This window comes from Phyllostomus discolor, chromosome 5 (assembly GCF_004126475.2).
Source record: "Phyllostomus discolor isolate MPI-MPIP mPhyDis1 chromosome 5, mPhyDis1.pri.v3, whole genome shotgun sequence".
In the NCBI taxonomy this organism is placed as follows: Eukaryota; Metazoa; Chordata; class Mammalia; order Chiroptera; family Phyllostomidae; genus Phyllostomus; species Phyllostomus discolor.
In genome coordinates this window covers 535,938-553,824 of record NC_040907.2, presented here as the reverse complement: position 1 = coordinate 553,824, position 17,887 = coordinate 535,938, and the positions used below count along the sequence as shown (strand labels likewise).

Below are 17,887 nucleotides of genomic sequence, written 5' to 3'. Positions count from 1 at the left end.
TGTCTGCCTTGCGGTGGACTCTGGCAGGCCCAGGGTTGGGAGGGGTCTCGGCTCAAGGGGTTTGAGGCTGGGTGTCCCTGTGGGCGAGGCCACCGGTCCTGCAGGAAGGAGCAGGAAGGCTGCAGGGCATCTCTGGGCCACACGTTAAATACACAAACACTAACGAAAACCGGTGAGTAAAAAAATAGTGTAGCCTTTTGTGTGGGGCCTCATGCAGAGCGGCCCTGGGCAGAAAGGACCTGCCAGGGTGTGAATCCAGGGGCTCCGCAGGGAGGGGCTCAGAGTCCTCTGTCCCCCAGGCCCGTGGGCCCTCACCCAGTTCCATCCAGGCCTTCTGGGGTTGACGGGGGCCGTGGGACGGACCCTGGAGCTCCTCCACTGCTCCCCCCAGGGCGTGTGGGGCACGGCTTTGCCGGGACCCACCTGGGCCCTGCAGACACTCGTGTCGACACAGCCCCGTGGGCAGGAGCCCAGGAGAAGCCAAACGACCACCCCAGATGTGCCCCCATCACCTTCCACAGGTGTAAGCAAAGGCCTTGGCTGGCATCAGGTCCCCCTTCCCTGTTCTGCCCCTTGGGCCAGCTCTGGAGGCCAGCCAGCCTCCCCTGTCCCTGTCCACTGCTCTGCCTGTCAAATCAGGAGTGGATCTCGCTCTGGGACAAGTCACCCTGGGGTGAGGATGGAGGTGTCTGCTGGCTGGGGAGTTGGCCCCGCCCCCCCGCAGAGGCAGGCACCAGGTCGGGTGGCAGGACACCTCTGTCCGCCTGCTGACCACAGCGGTCTGAGCAGGGGCAGAAGTGCCTGCTGGCACCCAGGGCTTGGGCGTGTGGACCTCAGGCTGAGCCTGGTGCCCTCCCGTGGCAGAGGGTCCACTTTGAGAGCTGGGGCCTGGCCCACAGGATCGCTCTTCCCCACAGAGACTGTTGATCTGTGGCTCTGGACCTTCCAGGCAAGGGAAGCCTATCAAAGCCGGGGGCGCCCAGGGGCTCCCACACGCTCAGGGCAAGTCCTGATGACAGCAGCGAGGCGGTACGTTGGTAAACGCCCGCTTCGCTTCCCGGCTCTTCGCACGTCGCTCACTTCCAGGCCCAGCGCGGTCCTCTCTCTGGCCGCCGGGAAAAGCCGGCGCCAGCCCTTCTCCTGCGCACGCTCGCCGCGTCCCTGAACGCCGGGGCGCCCCTCCGCCGCGGGCCCGCACTGCCACCCCGCCGCCCCCGCGCGCTGGGGCGCCGCGGCGGGGAACGGGGGCGAGCACGGTCCCTGCAGCTCCGGGGCTGCGGGTCTGAGGACGGGCGGCCCGCTAGCTCCTCGGGACGCCCAGCAACTTCAACCACGAACTGTTTGTTTCTTCCATTCCCTTCTCCCGGCCGTGGGCGACCTCGGGCACACGAGAGCGTGGCGAGTGAAACCACGGATCCCGGGGACGCGACCGTCGGCCTCGCGTGGGTGCACTCCACCACTGCCCCTCGGGCTGGGAAGCACGTGCCGCTGCCCACCGGCTGGACCCCGGCGGACCGGCGGCACCGCCCGGGCCGTGGCCACCGGCCGCCGTGGAGTCGCGCTCGCCCGCTCAGCTCCCCCGGACCCCGACCCCCTGGCGTCGGCGGGAAGCCCAGGACACTCAAGAGCGGGTCCCGGGGAGCGGAAACGCGCGGGCAGCCGCTTCCTGCGCGTCACTTCCGGGCCGGCCAAGCACTTCCGCCCGCGGCGGGCCCCGCCCGCAGGCCGGCGCAGAGCGGGGCGGAGGGAGCCTGGCCGCCCCTCGGTGAGGCGCTGCGCGCCGGGCCTGCCGCCCGCCCGCCCGCCCTCCCTCCCTCCCTCCCGCGGAACGGGCCGCCCGGGGCTCCGCTCGGGTCGGGGGTTCTGCTCGGGGCCTCCTCGGCGTCCGCGGTAGGCGCTCCCGCCCCGTAAGTCCCGCGGGACCCCGCCCAGGCGAGCCTCGGCCGGCGCGCTGCTCCCGGAGCCCCCGGCGTGCGCACCGCCAGTGCCGCGCGCCCTCGAGGCCCCGACGTGGGGCCCGGGCGACCGCAGTCAGGCGGGCGCCGCGCCAGCCGCGTGACGAGTTCCTCGCGGGCCACGCCCCCACGGCCCTCCCCGGAGGCTGACGGGCCGCCTCCCAGCCCGGCTGGCGGGGCGAGGAGGGACCGAGGGCCCGGGTGGGCTCCTCGTGCGCGACAGCGAGCGGCCGGGCCGCCGCCGGCGCCCGCGGACCGGCGCCCGGCACCCCCGACGCGCTGGCAGACCGCGCACCGGCTGTGGTGCACCCAGCCTCTCCGCCCGCGGGTGGGGGGCCTCCGCGGGGCGCGCGCTGGGGGCGGAGACGCCCTCCTGCGGGAGGGCGGGCCCCTGGCCCGCTTTCCGGGGAAATGGCGCCATCGCTGCGGCGGGGCTGCCCCTGGGGCCCTGGAAGCCGCCCCAGCGCAATGGAGTGCGGGCCCTGGTCCGGAGCAGCTGCCGCGGTGCGCGCCCCGTCCGGGTCGGTCGTGTCAGTGTGGGCGTCCGACGGACGGGGGGAACGCTGAATAAAGCAAATGACAAGGGTTGCCTCTGGGCGCCTGGGACCCCGTCCTTGCTCCAGTCGGCCCACCCCAGGGCTCGTGTCCTTGCCGCCCCCCCTCTGGCCCCCCTCTGGCTCCACCAAGAAGCCCTAATCTGGCGGGCGGAGTAGGGCTGCTCTTGGTTCTCCAACCCGCCCTTTTTCGAGCGCCTTCCCGGTGGGCTGTCCCATCTCCTGCCCCTCGCCTGACAGGCTGCACCCGAGCCCCCAGCTCGGCCCTGGGGCGCTCATGCGCTGGCCTCGGGGCCTCGGCTGTGGATGCGGAGGGTGCACCGTGCGGCTGGGTGGTGCCAGCCTCCCACTTGGTTCCTGCTGCTGAGGCTGTGGGGGAACACAGGTGGGGCGGGACGGGGTTGCGGCACCCGGGGGAGGGGCACCCAGGGTCAGGCACATCACAGTCATGGGAGCTAATGGCATTTAAAAACCAGGCACCAAGGTGCCCCCGCGGTGGGCATGGCCGTGGGGCAGGTGCAGCCGCTTCTTCCGTTCTGGAGCCAAAGGGCACAACCGCCCACGAATTCACTGTGTTCCATGACTGTCCTGCCGTAATGTTAAGGGTGGAGCCCCTGCCAGGGCTGGTCCCAGCCCCGGGGCTCGCTCAGTCGCCTCGGTAACTCCCCGCAGGCCCAGGGCTGCCCCTGCCGCGCAGACATCGGTGACTTCCCTTTGACTGGGTTTGGGTTTGTGGGTGTCCAGGGGACACCCCTGCTCCCGTGCTGGTTCCCTGGAGGATTTGTTCAGGTTCGAGCTGCTCTAGGAAACAAAAATCCCATGTAGAGGCAGAAGCTTGGGTCAGCGGCCTTTTTAATGTGTGTGGGGATTTGTTTTTTTTTTTAATGGAGCTCATATGAATTTCAGTAAAGCTACTGAAAATATGTAAACTTGCAACTTGAAAGTAACATCTTAAAACATAAGGAAACAAGGTCAGCATGAAAAGGGAGTTAAGAGGGAATAGAGGGTTTTTACTTTAATGAAACCCGTTTTCAATGTAGACATCGGAAAATGGGTAAAAGCCAAACAACAACATTTTAGCAGATGGACTCACCTCCCCAGGCTGCCCGTCGTGTCCGGTGACTTGTGCACGTTCTGAACCGTCCGTGCTCTCCGGGCCGGAGCGTGTTGTGCAGAGTTCTTGGGACTCGGCTCCTGGCCCGGGGCAGACGCACCTTGGTCCGCACTCGCAGGGCTGCGGCGGCGTGTCACGGCGCCGGCCATGGTTTCCACAGATTCCTGCCTGGACACGTGGACAGGGCCCGGTTTCCCAGCTTTAACCACAGAGCTGTTGGAGTGTCCCTCTGTGTGCGGGCAGGGACCTGCGTTGCTCCGTTTCTTCGGGGTGTGTCCCCAGGGGTGGGCTCCCCGAAGGACGGGGTCGGGAGTCTGCGCACTTCCCGTGCACTGCGCCCGAGTGCCCTGCCGACGGCTGGGGACGGTCTCACGGTTCCCCCTGGCATTTGAGAACGCGCTGAGTTGTGTGTTCTAGACTAGGGATCCTTTTTTTAAAAAAATACATTCCTGTCTTATTTACTTGTTTTAAAGGTGGATTTATCTCTACAGAGGGGGATGGGAAGGAGAAGGAGAGAAATATCAACGTGTGGTAGAAACATCAGTGTGCGGTTGCCTCTCACACACCCTCACTGGGGACCTGGCCTGCAACCCAGGCAGGTGCCCTGACTGGGAATTGAACCGGTGACCCATTGTTCTGCAGGCTGGCACTCAATCCACTGAACCACCCCAGCCAGGGCTAGAATAGGGATTCTTAACCTTGGGCCACAGGGCCCTAGAATTTAGGGGTCTGCACACTTGTATGGGGAAAAGTTGGCGCCTTCCTTTTCACTGGGCTGGCTTCAGCTGAACTTCCCTGCGGTGGCGAGTGTGCCCCAGCGGCACAGTCCAGGCACCGTCCCCGCCGGTCCTGCGCCCCGCCCGCGTGGCAAGGCTTGCTGCGGGCTGCGCCCTGCCGGGACTGCGCTGTGCCAGGCGGCACGTCAGTGCACTGAGGATGTGGCAGCCTTGCTTCTCAAGGTGTCTCTTCTCCGTGGACCCAGTTTCCCCTGAGTCCTGCAGGCGGACACTTTCTGAGGACGGGCCCTGGCAGGAGACAGGTGGAGAGGCAGGCTCGGGCCCAGCCAGGGCCGCCCATCAGCTACCTGCTCCACCTGGGGAGGGGAGGGGCAGCTTGCAGTTCAGTCGGTTTGGTTCTCGTCACGCGAGTCATCGGACAGGGAGGGAGTCAGACCTGGCGGGTGGCGGGTCCCGCAGGTGCTCGCGTGTCCGGCCCACTGCACCCCGTCTCCAGGCAGACACAGGTCAGGGCTGCTGACCCCCGGCCTTCTGCAGGGCAGGGACCGTTTCCCACCGCGAGGCCCTGGCGTCGAGCCGGCCAAGAGCAAGCGGGAGGGGAGGGGGGGAGGGATGGAGACACGCCGTGGAGCGGGGGAGGCAGCTGCGGTTCCGGCCAGGACAGGCGCGCAGGCCCCTCCGGGCCCAGACCACTTGGTCCCCGGCTCCCTCCCGCCGGCACCAGGGTGGGGGGCCCCCCGCAGCCTCTCAGGGGCCCCACTGCACGCCCAGGCGCCCGCTGCTCAGCTCTGCTCTGGATTCAAACTGCAGGCCGAGGCCCAGCGGGGACATGGCGTTCGGTGCTCAGCCCTCGCCCGTGGGGAGAAGACGTGCATGCCCCGGCCCTGGTCGCGTGTCCCTGCACGCCCCGCGCTTCCGCTGCCGTCCCGTGCCGCGCTGCACGGGCACCCCCGCCGTGCCCCCGCTCAGGCTCCTGGGCAGGCCGCCCGGTCCCCCCGGCGTGGCGGCCAGCAGGTCTCCGGCCTTCCAGAGGGCTCCGCCTGCCGTGCGCGGGCCGTGCTGACGCTCACGTTTGCTCAGCCCCGAGTGGGGCAGCGTGTTTCCCTTCCGGACCTCCACTCCCTACCCCTCCCTCCACACTCTGGTTTCGTGTCTTTAGCATGTCGATTCCACTCTCCCTGCCGTGTTCCACGTAATCCCCGCAGGTGTTTTTCCAGATGCCACCTCTTCATTCAGCTCTGTCTTTCCTGTTTAACCCACAGCCGAGTTGTTTCTGTCATCTCACACCTTTTCAAACTTTTTCTTTTGAGAGGAGTTGCCGGAGGTTTTCCTGTGTAGCCTTCCACCCACCCCCGGAATGTCACCTCCCCGGGACTGGGCCGGGACCGGAGCAGGGAGAGAAGACCGTTCGCTGGTCTGCACCCCGCCCCCCCTCCCCGGAACTCCTTGGCCCCCTCCACCTCCGAGCAGCCCCCAGGCTGCTGGGCGGTCTGGCGCTGTCCGAGGAGGACCAGGCGCCACTTTCTCCAGGGCAAAGACGTGCTTTTCCCTTTGTCCCTGCTGCGGGCTCACAGCCATCCCTGGAGATCTGTAATCTTTGACCCTTGTTTTGATCTTTCCCTGCAAAGCCCTCAGGCCAGAGCCTGTGGGGCAGGTGGGTGGTGGGCGGGGCCTCTGGGGCCCGTCTGTTCCTGCCTGCCTGCCCTTGGGGCAGAGCTGGGGGGCCTGCCCCCGCGCAGGGCTTTCTGCCTCCTGCTGTGCTGTGGTCCTGTGCCAGGGCCCTTTCTGGTCAGTGTTCAGAGCAGCGTCCCCCTGGGGCTGCGTGGCAGACTCCTGCCCCCTCCGCTTCCCTCGCTGGATCCCTGCCCTCGCGCCTCACCTGTGGCCACGGGCTGACTGGGCTTCCGGAGGCTGCCGGAGGCTGCCGGTCTTTGTTCTCTGGGCTTTGCCTGTTCCGTCCCCAAGAAGATTCCCCCTGAGTCAGACCCTGAGGGGCAGGAGGGCTCCCCCTCCCCTCTGGCCCCGACCGACCTGGCGGGTTTCTGCCCAAGGAAGCAAACCCACAGGCAACCAGGGGCCGGGCTGTGGTGCGGTGTCTTGACAGGAAGCAGCGAGCTGACCGGCGTCCACTTACTCTTCAGGCCGTGCTGAGCCCTCGCTGTGAGGACGCACGACGGACCCCGTGCGGACTCTGCGGCTCCTGTGCTGTGCGCTGCCCAGGAAGAGCCGTCGCCGTGGCTGCACACGGAGGCCAGGTGGGGGCTGCGCTCCCTGCTCTGGCCTGTCCCCGAGCAGGTGGGCTGTGGGGGAGGGTCTCGCGGCACCAAAGGGTGGTGGCTGGAGGGCAAGTGCCTGTCCTGACCTCGCTGGGCCCTGCTCTGGACGTGGGGTGGGGTGGGGTGGGGTCGGTCGCCCACCCCTGCTGGGCTCCGCTCCGGAGGCCCCACGGCTGCCCCCACACGCGGCGGAGGGGCCATGCACCCCCACTGCCGCCGAGCCCTGGTCAGGGGGTCCTCCAGGGCCCTGGGGAGGCGCTTGTGGGGAGGTGGGCTCTGGGCGCCCCCAGTTCAGGGCGTCGGGCGCACCAGTCTGATCGGCCGAGACGTGAGGCGCCGCCCCCCACCCCCCTTTCCTCCTTCCCTCATCACAAGGGATGTGTTTGACTCAGGGACCCGACAGCGAAGTCAGGGGCTGAGGGGCTGCGGCCAACACAAGCCCCGGGGCCCGAGCCCCGAGCCCCCGAGCGAGGCCGTGGGCTTGCGGAGCAGCGGGGACAGACCCTGCGGCCCGCCCACGCGTGTGAGCACTCCGAGATGTGTTCACTCGGCGTCCCGTCCCTTGGCCCTGGGGCTGCCACGGCCCTGGGCTCCGCTCCCTGTTTTTCAGAGCATTCAGTACTTCGTGTGTCTTTTCCTGGTTTTTATTTGTGTGTTTTCAGAGACGAGAGAAGGGAGGGAGAGAGGGGAACATCAGTGTGTGGCTGCCTCTTGCGCCCCCTGCTGGGGACCTGGTCCACAGCCCAGGCACGTGCCCTGACTGGGAATCGAACCAGCGACCCTTTGGTTTGCAGGCCGGTGCTCAGTCCACTGAGCCACCCCAGCTGGGGCGGAGTCTGCTGCCTCTAAACAGTGTGTAGGGCCCGGGCCCGGGCACCAGCATCTGGGCAGCGGCATTGTCTGTTTGCCTCTGCACCTTCTCTGGTCCCTTGGGCGTCGCCAGGACACTGCCCACGGTCACGCTGCCCGTCTGTCCCCCGCAGACGGGCACTGGGGTTTGCAGCCGCAGAGAACGCCGCGTGCAGCCCCGTCCGACAGCGGGTTCTGTGACCGTGTCTGGAGGCCCGGCCCCGGCCAGCGGGCGCCACTGAGGTCGGCCTGGGCGGGGCGCTTCGTTTCCTCTTCCTTCCTGTCCCTGCCGCCCACGGTGGCACTTGACGGTCACGCCGTGACCGTTTCTCTCTGGAGGGGGCGTTTCCCCCCCGGGCCGGTCGGGTGGGTTGGCAGCACTGCAGGGGCCTTGCCTGGGGGGGCGGGTGCTGGCGCCGGGGCTCCCCGCTTGGCTGCTCTTGTGAGGCAGCACGGAGCTCAGCACTCTGGTGCTCAGGCCACCCACCCGCCCCCGCCGTCTCATCTGTCTGCGCCTGGGCGTCCCCGCCTGCCACCGGGTCTGGCTGCGGAGCCCGGCAGCAGCTCTAGGGCACAGTGACACGTCCCCAGGGAGCGTGACCTGGTGCTTCGGGGGCCTCAGAATGAGGCCTCGGCCTGGCGGGGGGCTCTCCTGAGGGGCCGGGCCTGGGCTGAGCTGGGCAGCTGCGGGCAGAGCAGCCCCAGTGGGGCCCCCAGGGCCACACGACTGGGAACGGGGCCTGTGGGTCCCGCCTGAGCGGCTGGGAGGAGGAGGAGGCGCCGTGGCCTGGGGCGGGGGGGGGGGGGCAGGCTTCGATGTCGACAACCCGGGGGGGAGAGATGGGAGTCCGTGCTGCCTTCCGAGGGCTGGCGTGCCGCCCTCAGCGTGAGGCCCCACCAGTAACCTGCTCGCTCTCCTCACCCCGCCAGCCGCGCTGCTGTCCTTCGCCGGCGGCATGCCGACAGCCGGCAGCCGGGCCCGGCCTCCGTCCGGCCACCTGAGGTCGTGGGGCCAGAGATAAGGACGCGCCCGCTGGGACGCCATGGCGGCACCGGCGAAACCCCCGGCCGCGGCAGAGCTGGCCCCGGGCCCCGAGGAGAAGCCCCGGGGAAAGCCGCCCCTCGGCTGGGGCTCCCTGTTCGGCCACCGGAGTGAGAAGATCATCTTTGCCAAGAGCGACGGCGCCCCGGAGGAGGGCGTGCTCGCCGTCACCGTCACGGAGACCACGGTCATCGAGGCGGACCTGGGCGTGTGGAGCTCGCGGGCCCTGCTCTACCTCACGCTCTGGTTCTTCCTCAGCTTCTGCACCCTCTTCCTCAACAAGTACATCCTGTCTCTGCTGGAGGGCGAGCCCAGCGTGCTGGGTGAGCGGGGGGGGCGAGCGGGGGGCGGGCATGGGGGCGAGCGGGGGGCGGGCATGGGGGTGGGCACGGGGCGGGGGGCACGGGGGCACTGCCGCCGCCCTCCTGGGTCCCGGGCCGCGGCCCCAGCGAGCGCCCCGCCGTGTCGCCGCCCGCAGGCGCGGTGCAGATGCTGGCCACCACCTGCATCGGCTGCGCGAAGATGTTCGTGCCCTGCTGCCTGCACCAGCACAAGGCCCGGCTCTCCTACCCGCCCCACTTCGCCACGACCATGCTGTTCGTGGGCCTCATGAGGTGCGGGCGCGGGTGCGGGTGCGGGCGCGGGTCTGAGTCCTCGGGGCCCAGCGGTCACAGGGCGCCTCGTGCACCGGTCCGTCCTGGCACGCCTTTCCGCTCACTCCAGGTTCGCCACGGTGGTCCTGGGCCTGGTCAGCCTGAAGAACGTGGCAGTGTCGTTTGCCGAGACGGTGAAGAGCTCCGCCCCCATCTTCACGGTGATCCTGTCGCGGATGATCCTGGGGGAGTACACGGGTGAGCGGTCCCGCGGGCGCTTGCCCCCGCCCCCTGCCCGTGCCCGGCGGACGGGCTGCTGACACGGGCTGAGGTCAGGGGGCTGGACCAGGGAGAGTGACGAGCAGGTAACCCGGTGCGGCACCCGCCCCAGGGAGGGAGCCGCCTTCCGCCCTGCGAGGAGGGCAGCCCCGACTCACCTGCGCCCTGGAGGCCCTGCCTCCCAAGTCCTTCCCGCCCCCCCGGCCGCTCTTCCCGGCGTCCCACTGCCCCATCCTCCCCACGGCCCAGCAGAGCGGACGTGCGTCCGTCTCTCCCGCCTTTAAGACGGGCAGTCTGCCCGCAGCCGCACGGTGCACGTGCGCCGGCCCCGGGCCACACGAGGGCGCGCCGTGCACGCCTCCACCTGAGGGGCGGGCTCGCTTCAGTGCGGGAGACGCAGGACCCCGAAACAAGGCAAGTGCCCGCCTGGGGGCGGAGGAGCCCCCGTGGGGACGAGGACACAGCCGGACTCCCTGCAGCTGGCCTCTCCCTGGCGGGAGCCCGGTCGCATGGAAGCGAGGGCCTGGCTGCCCAGCCCGTCAGACCCGGGTCCAGGGGCTCCAGCGCTGCAGTTCGGTCTCCGCAGAGCCGCCGTCTCGCTGAGGACAGTCTGCAGCGAGAGCTCTGCTGGGGGCACGGGGGGCAGCCTCGGCCCCAGGACCTGAGGAGGGACAGTGTCCATGACTAGGGTCACCCGGAGCAGCACCTGCCGTCCGCCAGTGGTGGCCGGTGCAGGCAGAGCCGTCTCGTGGGGTCCAGGTGTCACCCCAGCAGGCGCAGGTGCGCAGGTCCGAGCCCTCGAGGGCCGCACGAGCCGTCCTTCATGCAGGGCAGGGCTGGGAGCCCTCCTCAGGGCTTGGCCCTCAGCCTGCCCCCCCACCGGCCCTCCCTGCCGGCCCAAGGGTCTGCCGGCTGACTGGCCTCCTCCCTGAGACCTTGCCTTGCGCTCCGGGCGGCACCGCCCTGGGACAAGGCCACAGCCACAGCCCCTCGTCCACACTGAGCTCAGAGCTGCTGCCTCTGGGGTCAGAGCAGGGGCACCCACACGCCCTGGTGCCCTTTCCGGGAGCGCGCTGTCCCCGCACCGGGTGGCATTTTCACCGTCCGCCTCGAGGTGCTCTAGGTTTCGGGAGGAAGCAGGAATGGACGCCGCATGGGTGCTCACCCCTGCCCCCTGCCCCCTGCCCCCGACGTTTACTTTTCAGTAGAATAACCCGAGCCGGTCTCTCCCTGTCTTCACTGGCAGGGGAGCAGCGGGGGCTTGGGTGTCCTCACTCCCTGGCCCCCCTCCAGCTCGGAGGGGCCGGCCCATGTCAGGTCTGGGTCTCGGCGGATGCCTGCCCCTCCCCCGAGGAGGGGGAGCGCGGCCGCGGCCCCTGGATGGGCATCCACACCAGACCGGCCAGCCGCAGCCAGGCCTCCGTCTCGTCCTCTCAGGGCTGCTGGTCAATCTCTCCCTTGTCCCCGTCATGGGCGGCCTGGCACTGTGCACGGCCACTGAGATGAGCTTCAACGTGCTGGGGTTCTCGGCGGCGCTGTCCACCAACATCATGGACTGGTGAGTCCGGGCAGCGGGGATGCGCGCCTGGGGATGCCCTGGCCCAGGCTCCCGGTCCAGAGCCGCTCGGCACCCCTCCCGCCGCTCCCGTGCCCGCGGCTGCCTTTGCCGAGAGAGCAGAGCAGCAGGTGCCCCGTGAGGCAGCTTCTCCTCGAAAACAAAGAAGAAGAAGCTGCGGTTTGAAGAGACGCGGTCCGATGCTCAAACACCCTCACGAGGGGTGTGGCCGGCTGACAGACGCCGCGGGAGCCGAGTGCGGCACGGGCAGCAGCAGCAGCCCGGGTTCCTGTGGGCGAGGGGCAGCCGGCGTGGTGTGTCGGCGAAGCCCGCCGCCCACCTCCCGGGACCTGCTACTTCAGAGTCGCTGGTCACCCCCGGCCGGGGCTGCCCTGGCTCCAGGGGAGGAGAAACGACTCCGTGGGTGTCGGAGTCCATCGCCACCGTCACCGCCCGAGTCAGAGAGCTCAGCCTGAGGTCTCGAGTAGCTCGGCTGCGAAAAAGCATGACCTCCATTCCACTTGTCACCTTGGGGGCGTCACCCCCTGCTTCTGGGGCTCCTGGCATCGGGGCCAGCCGCGTCGAGCATCCAGGGGCACCGTGCGCGCGAGCTGAGGGCTTCCTGGGAGCATCGTGGTCCCAGCCTCAAGCTCCTCGGCCACCCTCCGCCCCCACGGACGCCCCCCGGGGGCCTCCAGTCCGCATTGCTGGGGCCTCCCTGTGGCTTCTGACGCCTGGTGGCTCCCAGAAGGGCCCGGGGGCGGCTCGGGCAGAAAGGCTGCCGGCCTGTGCTGGCCGCGTCTCCAGAACAGCCGGCGTCCGCGGCGTCTCACAGGGCGGTCCCTTTGGGCCCCGGGGACAAGGACGCTGGCCGCGTGTGTGTCCCCCACACAGCCTGGCCCGCCCGGGGGCCGCCCGTGCTCTGCCCCCGGGGCCTTCACGTGCCCTCGGGCCTGCTCTGGCTGCTGGCCCCGCGTGAGGGGTGCCCGGTCCGCGGTGGGCGTTGCGTGCAGGGTCCCGAGTTCACGGTGGGGCTCGTGCGTTGCTTCAGGCCGGGACTCGGGGTCCTCTGGCACCTGGGCGCTGGGCGGCCTCGGGCACGTGGCCCCACCCCCGAGCGCCTCGGTGTGCCCGCCGTGCGAGGCGGGAGGGTCGGCGCTCCCCCGGTGAAGGGGCGCCCAGGGAGCCCCGTGTGGGGGCTGCGTCACTGCGCGCCTCGGGGGACGCGGACGCCTGGGGCGCGAGGAGCCTCATGCGACTCCGGGTGCTGACGGGACCCTCTTCTTGTTTCCATTCCAGTTTGCAGAACGTTTTCTCAAAGAAGCTGCTCAGTGGGGACAAGTACAGGTTCTCGTAAGTACCCACCCTCCAGGGGGGGGGAAACACGGCAGAAACCCCCATTTCCCGTGGGGGCACCTGACCGGCACCCCGTTGGCCATGCGGGTCGGCTCGGGGGTGCACGGGCCCTCCTCCTCCTCGTCTGGGGGGCGGCGGGGTCTCGCCGCGTGCCCGGCAGAGAGAGGCTCAGCCCCCCCCCCGCCCCCCCCCCAGGGCCACCGAGCTGCAGTTCTACACCAGCGCCGCGGCCGTGGCCCTGCTGGTGCCCGCCTGGGTCTTCCTCCTGGTGAGTGCGGTCGGGGGGGGCGCAGCTCGCGCAGGCCCAGGCCGTGGGGGCGCCGGGGGCTGCGACGCGCCCCCAAGCAGAAGGGCAGAGGGCGAGCGCCAGGCCTGGGCGGCCCTGTGCGGAGTCCCACCCACAGCGGCCGGTCCGTGGCTGTGGGAGTTTTCTGAAACTTTCACGTGAGGGGGTTCAGGCTCATTTGTTCTTTAACAGAGGTTTTCCTTTATCTGTTTGTTTAGGGAGAGGGCAAGGTGGGGCGGACGAGAGGGAGAGAAACGTCAATTTGTTGCCTCATACACAACCCGTCAGCAGACCGAACCCACAACCTGGGCAGGTGCCCTGACGGGAATTGAACCCACGACCTTTTGGGTTGCGGGACGCAGCCCCGCCCACTGAGTCACAGTGGTCAGGGCCAGGCCCTCTTATTTCACAATAGCATGTGCCCACTGCAGCGCGGTCAGTGGGGCGGGAGGGCACCGGCCAAGAGAGCGGGCCACTGGCCCCTTACCCTCCCCGGACGCCTGTGCAGGCGGCAGTGCCCACTGCCTGTGGGCGTGGGGTTCCACGGGATCTCCCCACAGTGGGCTGGGTGGCGCGGCCCTGCCCCCACCCCCACCCATGGGTGGCTCTGCCCTGACCCACCAGTGCCCGGGACGGCCGCGCCCCTGTCCGTGCAGGTGGCAGGGCCCCTCCGTCAAGCTGCCAGCAGGGCCCTCGGGGGCGTGTGGCCGGAGTCGGGGCGGTTGGTGGGAGGCGCGTATACCTGGAGTCATACGGCCGCTGCCCGCTAGGTGGCCACAGGCTTACCGGCCTTGTCGTGCAGCTGCCACCGCCCCCGTCTCCAGCACCCTCCGTCCTCCCGAACTGCACCTCTGTCCCTAGGACACGCTCCCCACCCGCCCCAGCTCCTGCCCCACTGTCTGCTCTGTGTCTGTGGGTCTGCGTCCTCCGGGGACCCCCGAGAGTAGAGTCACTAGTTTGTCCTTCTGTGTCTGGTGCGTGTCGCGCAGCGTGACGCCCTCCGGGTCTGTCCACGTTGTAGCACGTGCCACCACTTGCTTCTAAGGACGGATACTGCTTCATCGTGTGTGTGTGTGACATCTTGGTGACATTCTGTGTGTCCGTTGGTGTGTACGCAGGCACGTGGGTCACTTCCACAGTTGGCCGCTGCGAGCGTGGGGCGCACACACCTATTTGGGTGTCTGGTTTCGCTTTTTCTGGGGACACGCCTGGAGGCTGCTGGACCCCGTGGGAGTGGGACGTCTAACTCTCTGGGGGGCGGCGAGGCTGCCCTCCACAGCGGCCGTGCGTCTCTCGCTCCCACCAGCAACACACGGGGCCCCGACTTCCCCTTGTCCTCGCCAGCACTTGCTTCTGGCGGGTTTCGGTTTATTTCTTTGGGGGCGGCCGTCCGTGGGGGGAGGTGGTGTTGCACGGCGGCCCACACTGGGGCTCCCCACAGACCAGCGCCGTGGGGTCCGGGCCCTGCTCGCACTGGCCCCGTGGGCGTGCTGGCCAAGGTCTCGAGCCGTGCCGCCTGGCGGCCCCCACAGAAGGCTGCTGGCAGCGTCCGCCCGCTGGCCCAGACGACGCGACGCGTGAGACGCTGTCCCCCTGGGGTGGCCGGGACTCGGGGACGGCCACGGAGCGCTGTGACCGTCCCCACGCAGGACCTGCCGGTGATCGGCCGGAGTGGGAAGAGCTTCAGCTACACGCAGGACGTGGTGCTGCTGCTGCTGCTGGACGGCGTGCTGTTCCACCTGCAGAGCGTCACCGCCTACGCCCTCATGGGCCGCATCTCCCCGGTGACCTTCAGGTGAGCCGTGCCGCGGCGAGCCGGCCTGCCGCTGTCTGGGGGTGGAGGGGCTGGAACCTCACGTCTTCGAGAGAGGCGTCCGTCGTGGCGACGCCCTGCGGCGGTGCCACGGTCACGTGTCCCGAGGACCGGGCCCTGGGTGTCGCCGCCGCCACAGAGACCCGCGGGGAGTGTGCGCCGAGCTCTCTCCCTGCTGGGGCGCGCCGTCCGACCTGGACCCCTCGCGCGCCTGGCCCCGGGCAGGGAGTGTCTGCCTCACGCCGGGCGGCGGCCGTGGCTTCAGACTCTCCCGAGGCTCGTGGCAGACGCGTCTCTGGGCCTCTGTCTTCGTCCTGGCCTCCCCGTGGGGCCCGGAGTCGCTTCCAAGTGGCCGCGAGCCCGTGTGTCTCGGCCGTCGTCAGCGGTGGGTCCGGGAAAGGCCGAGAGCAGAGAACCAGTTCTTTTAATTGTTCTGTTCATCTTACAAACACAATGTGTCCTCTCACAAAAAGTTCTGAAAAGGCAGAAAAGTAGAACACACAAAGTTTAAATTTTCCGTTACCCTGAGAAACAGACCTGTCCACCTTTCCCGTGTCTCATGGTAACCCCACTTCCACCGCGCGTCAATGCTGCTGTTGCAGGACCGGCGGCCCCGGGGCGGCCCCTCCTCGGGGCCCAGGGAGCCGGCGCAGGTCTCTGGGCGGGCCGCCACCTCCCTCCCGAGAGAGCAGACCGAAGCGATTAGGGGTGACGTGTGACAGTGTCCACCACTTCCTTAAAAGCACCAAAAAGGGAAGAAAATAAGGCAAAGTGCTAATTTTTAAAGATTTTACATATTTATTTTTAGAGAGGGGAAGGCAGGCAGAAAGACAAGGAGAGAAACATCGATGTGTGGTTGCCCCTCACACACCCCCTGCCGGGCACCTGGCCTGCAACCCAGGCCTGTGCCCTGAGTGGGAATCGAACCGGCGACCCTTTGATTCGAAGTCTGGTGCTCAACCCACTGGGCCGCACCAGATGGGGCCGAGTGGCAGTTCTCAAGCGTAGGAAGTGGGAACGTGGCTGCTCGGCCCCCTCCTTCTTGGGTTGACACGGTTCCTGATAAAAAGCGCCCCCACCGGAGAGACCCCCGGACAGGCCAGCCCCGGGGCCGGACGAGGGCCAGCGTCCGGGCAGGCGGTCACCCCTCCTCTGTCTTGCAGCGTCGCCAGCACCGTGAAGCACGCCCTATCCATCTGGCTCAGCATCATCGTTTTCGGCAACAAAGTCACCAGCCTGTCGGCTGTGGGCACCGTCCTGGTGACGGCTGGCGTCCTGCTCTACAACAAGGCCAAGCAGCACCAGCGGGACACCATGCAGAGCCTCGCTTCGGCCGCCAGCCGGACGCCCGACGACGGCGCAGAGCCGCTGGTTCCCAAGGACCCCAGGCCGCACCACTGAGCTCTGCAGCCTCGGCAGGTGCTGGGGCCCCGGGCACTGCGCACTTCTTCCCCGCAGCCGGCGCGGTCCTCGCCCCCTGCTGCCCGCCCCCTGCCCGCTCCGTGGGTCCGCTGGGCGGGAAAAGGGCCTGTGCGGCCCCAGCCGCCCCTTTCTGGGGTCTCCGGTCAAAACCAGCGGGACCCTGCAGGGTCCCCAGACGTTGGTTCCCTGTGGGGAGGCCAGAGCCAGCTGCCACTGAGCCACTGCTGCATACTGTGAAGGGCGCCCCCTCGGCCCCTCGGGGGGTGCGGGAGGGTGGGCGCCCCCAGCCGCACTGCACACCAGCTCCCACTGCAGTCAGGCCGGGCTCCAGCCCCTCTGTGGGTGACGGCCCCGGGGACAACTGTGAAGCCAGAGCTGGTCCAGGTGCCAACGTGGGCCACTCCCTGCTCGGTGTCAGTGGGGTGAACGCATCTGCTCCGGGCCAGACATCAGGGCCACCCGAGGCGCGGCCCACCCTTGGCCAGCTGGGGAGACCTCTGTGCCCAGACGGAGGGCTGGGGTGCCCCGGCCTTGGCACAGGGGCCGCGGAGCCTGGCGGGGTGGGGAGGGGACACGCAGGACGCAGAAACAAGGATCCCCCGCCGAGGAGGGCCAGGTGGGGGGCCCTGCCTCCCTGCCTTGTCCCTGAGGCGTCCGTTCCCTGCCTGGGAGCTGCCGGCGCCTGGCACCACTTAGGGAGAAGTGACTCAGGGGAGGGAGGCCCCACCACCCCAGTCTGCTGGGCCCCGCCCCTGCCTGCCCGGGCGCTCATGCACCCGTGACTGCCACCTGCAGTGCTGAGCTCAGGCCAGGGAGACTCGGGTGCTCCCTGCCGCCCTGGCCCGGGCTGCTCGGCAGGGTCCCCGTCCCCTCCCAGCTGGCCCCTTCTGGGGGGGGTGGGGAGAGTATGTGGGGTGTTCAGGGTCCTCATGACACTGCGTGTAAAACGGCAGTACAGTTTCTTGACAGGCAGACGCGGGCACAGATGGCTCTGGGTGTGTCGGGTCGCCCACTCTGGACTGCTGCCTGGCTCCGCCTGGCCGTCCCCCCCAGAGCGGACAGATGACCGTGTGGTGTTTGCGCCCGGACTTGGGCTGAGACTCCCATCCTGGAGGGACTTCCAGTGGGGCCTGTCTCCTGCCAGGCTTGGAGGGCCTCTCCTTTGCACCTTTGGCTGTGTTGTCCCGAGTCCTGGGGCCGGTTGGAGGCACCCTCCCTACCCGGGGAGCAGGTCTGGCCCCTGGCCGCCCGGAGCCCACCTGCGGGACTGAGAGAAGTGACTGACAGCAGGCCCCGAGGCCCTCGCCGCTGCCCCGTCTCCACCCTGCTGCTCAGGCCTGGGCCCCCATGGCTGCGTCTCTGGTTTCCCCGTGGGTGCATCGAAGGGGAAACACGAAACTGCCTCCTCGGGATGCAGACCTCCTGGAAACGGAGAGCAATAACTACGTCTCGTCGGGCTCTGCCTGCTTGACAAGCCTGCCACGGTGATGAACTGAAATGAGGCCTTTTAGACAACAAGTAACCTGTTCACAAAGCCGCCTGTGGCCGGAGGACAGGCAAGGGTGGGTCACCTGCTGGACAGCCGCCCTTTCACAGTGAGGTGTTTCTGGTGTGCCTCCCCAAGTGTCTGTCCCTTTCCTCCTCTCCACTTCCCCCCAACACAACTACAAAATGAAGGGGGATTCGTCGGAGGTGGCGGGGGAGGTGGGTCGTCTTGTTGATCCGTAGGACCAGAGAGAAAGCTGCGCCCTGGGGCCCCGCCCGCGTCCTGGGGGGCCAGGACTTCCACAGGGGGGGCCTCCTCGGACTTTGTCCTCCAAGTGCCAAGGGACACACCCACCTGCCTGAATCCGAGTGCCCTTGGGGAGCTCCGGGCCCCGCCCACGGTGGGCCCCGCCCTCCGTTCCTACTGTTGGCTTTCAGCCGGTTTTGATTTTCCAAGTTTTTGGACCAGAAGCAAAACGAAGATTCCTAAATTATCAGTAAGTGAGGCAATTTCCCGCAAAGCTGCTTTTGAGACTTCCTTTGTCCTGAGCTGCGGCTGGCGCAGCCCTTG

At 68.5% G+C, this 17,887-nt stretch overlaps 1 protein-coding gene across 2 annotated transcripts; it reads left to right on the top strand.

Annotated features, from left to right (window-relative positions):
• The first annotated feature begins 1,795 nt into the window (after positions 1-1,795).
• On the top strand, positions 1,796-17,208 carry LOC114497487 (solute carrier family 35 member E2B). Of its 2 annotated transcripts, XM_036025177.1 has the most exons (9): positions 1,796-1,907; positions 8,416-8,850; positions 9,006-9,141; positions 9,251-9,378; positions 10,837-10,957; positions 12,254-12,307; positions 12,506-12,578; positions 14,246-14,391; positions 15,573-15,810. In XM_036025177.1, the coding sequence occupies exons 2-9, from the start codon at positions 8,529-8,531 to the stop codon at positions 15,808-15,810; spliced, it is 1,218 nt and encodes a 405-aa protein (XP_035881070.1). In that variant the 5' UTR covers positions 1,796-1,907; positions 8,416-8,528. The 2 variants fall into 2 exon arrangements, with proteins under 2 accessions (XP_035881070.1, XP_028369064.1); XM_028513263.2 differs by lacking the exon at positions 1,796-1,907 and having other exon boundaries at positions 8,529-8,850; positions 15,573-17,208.
• Positions 17,209-17,887: the final 679 nt, after the last annotated feature.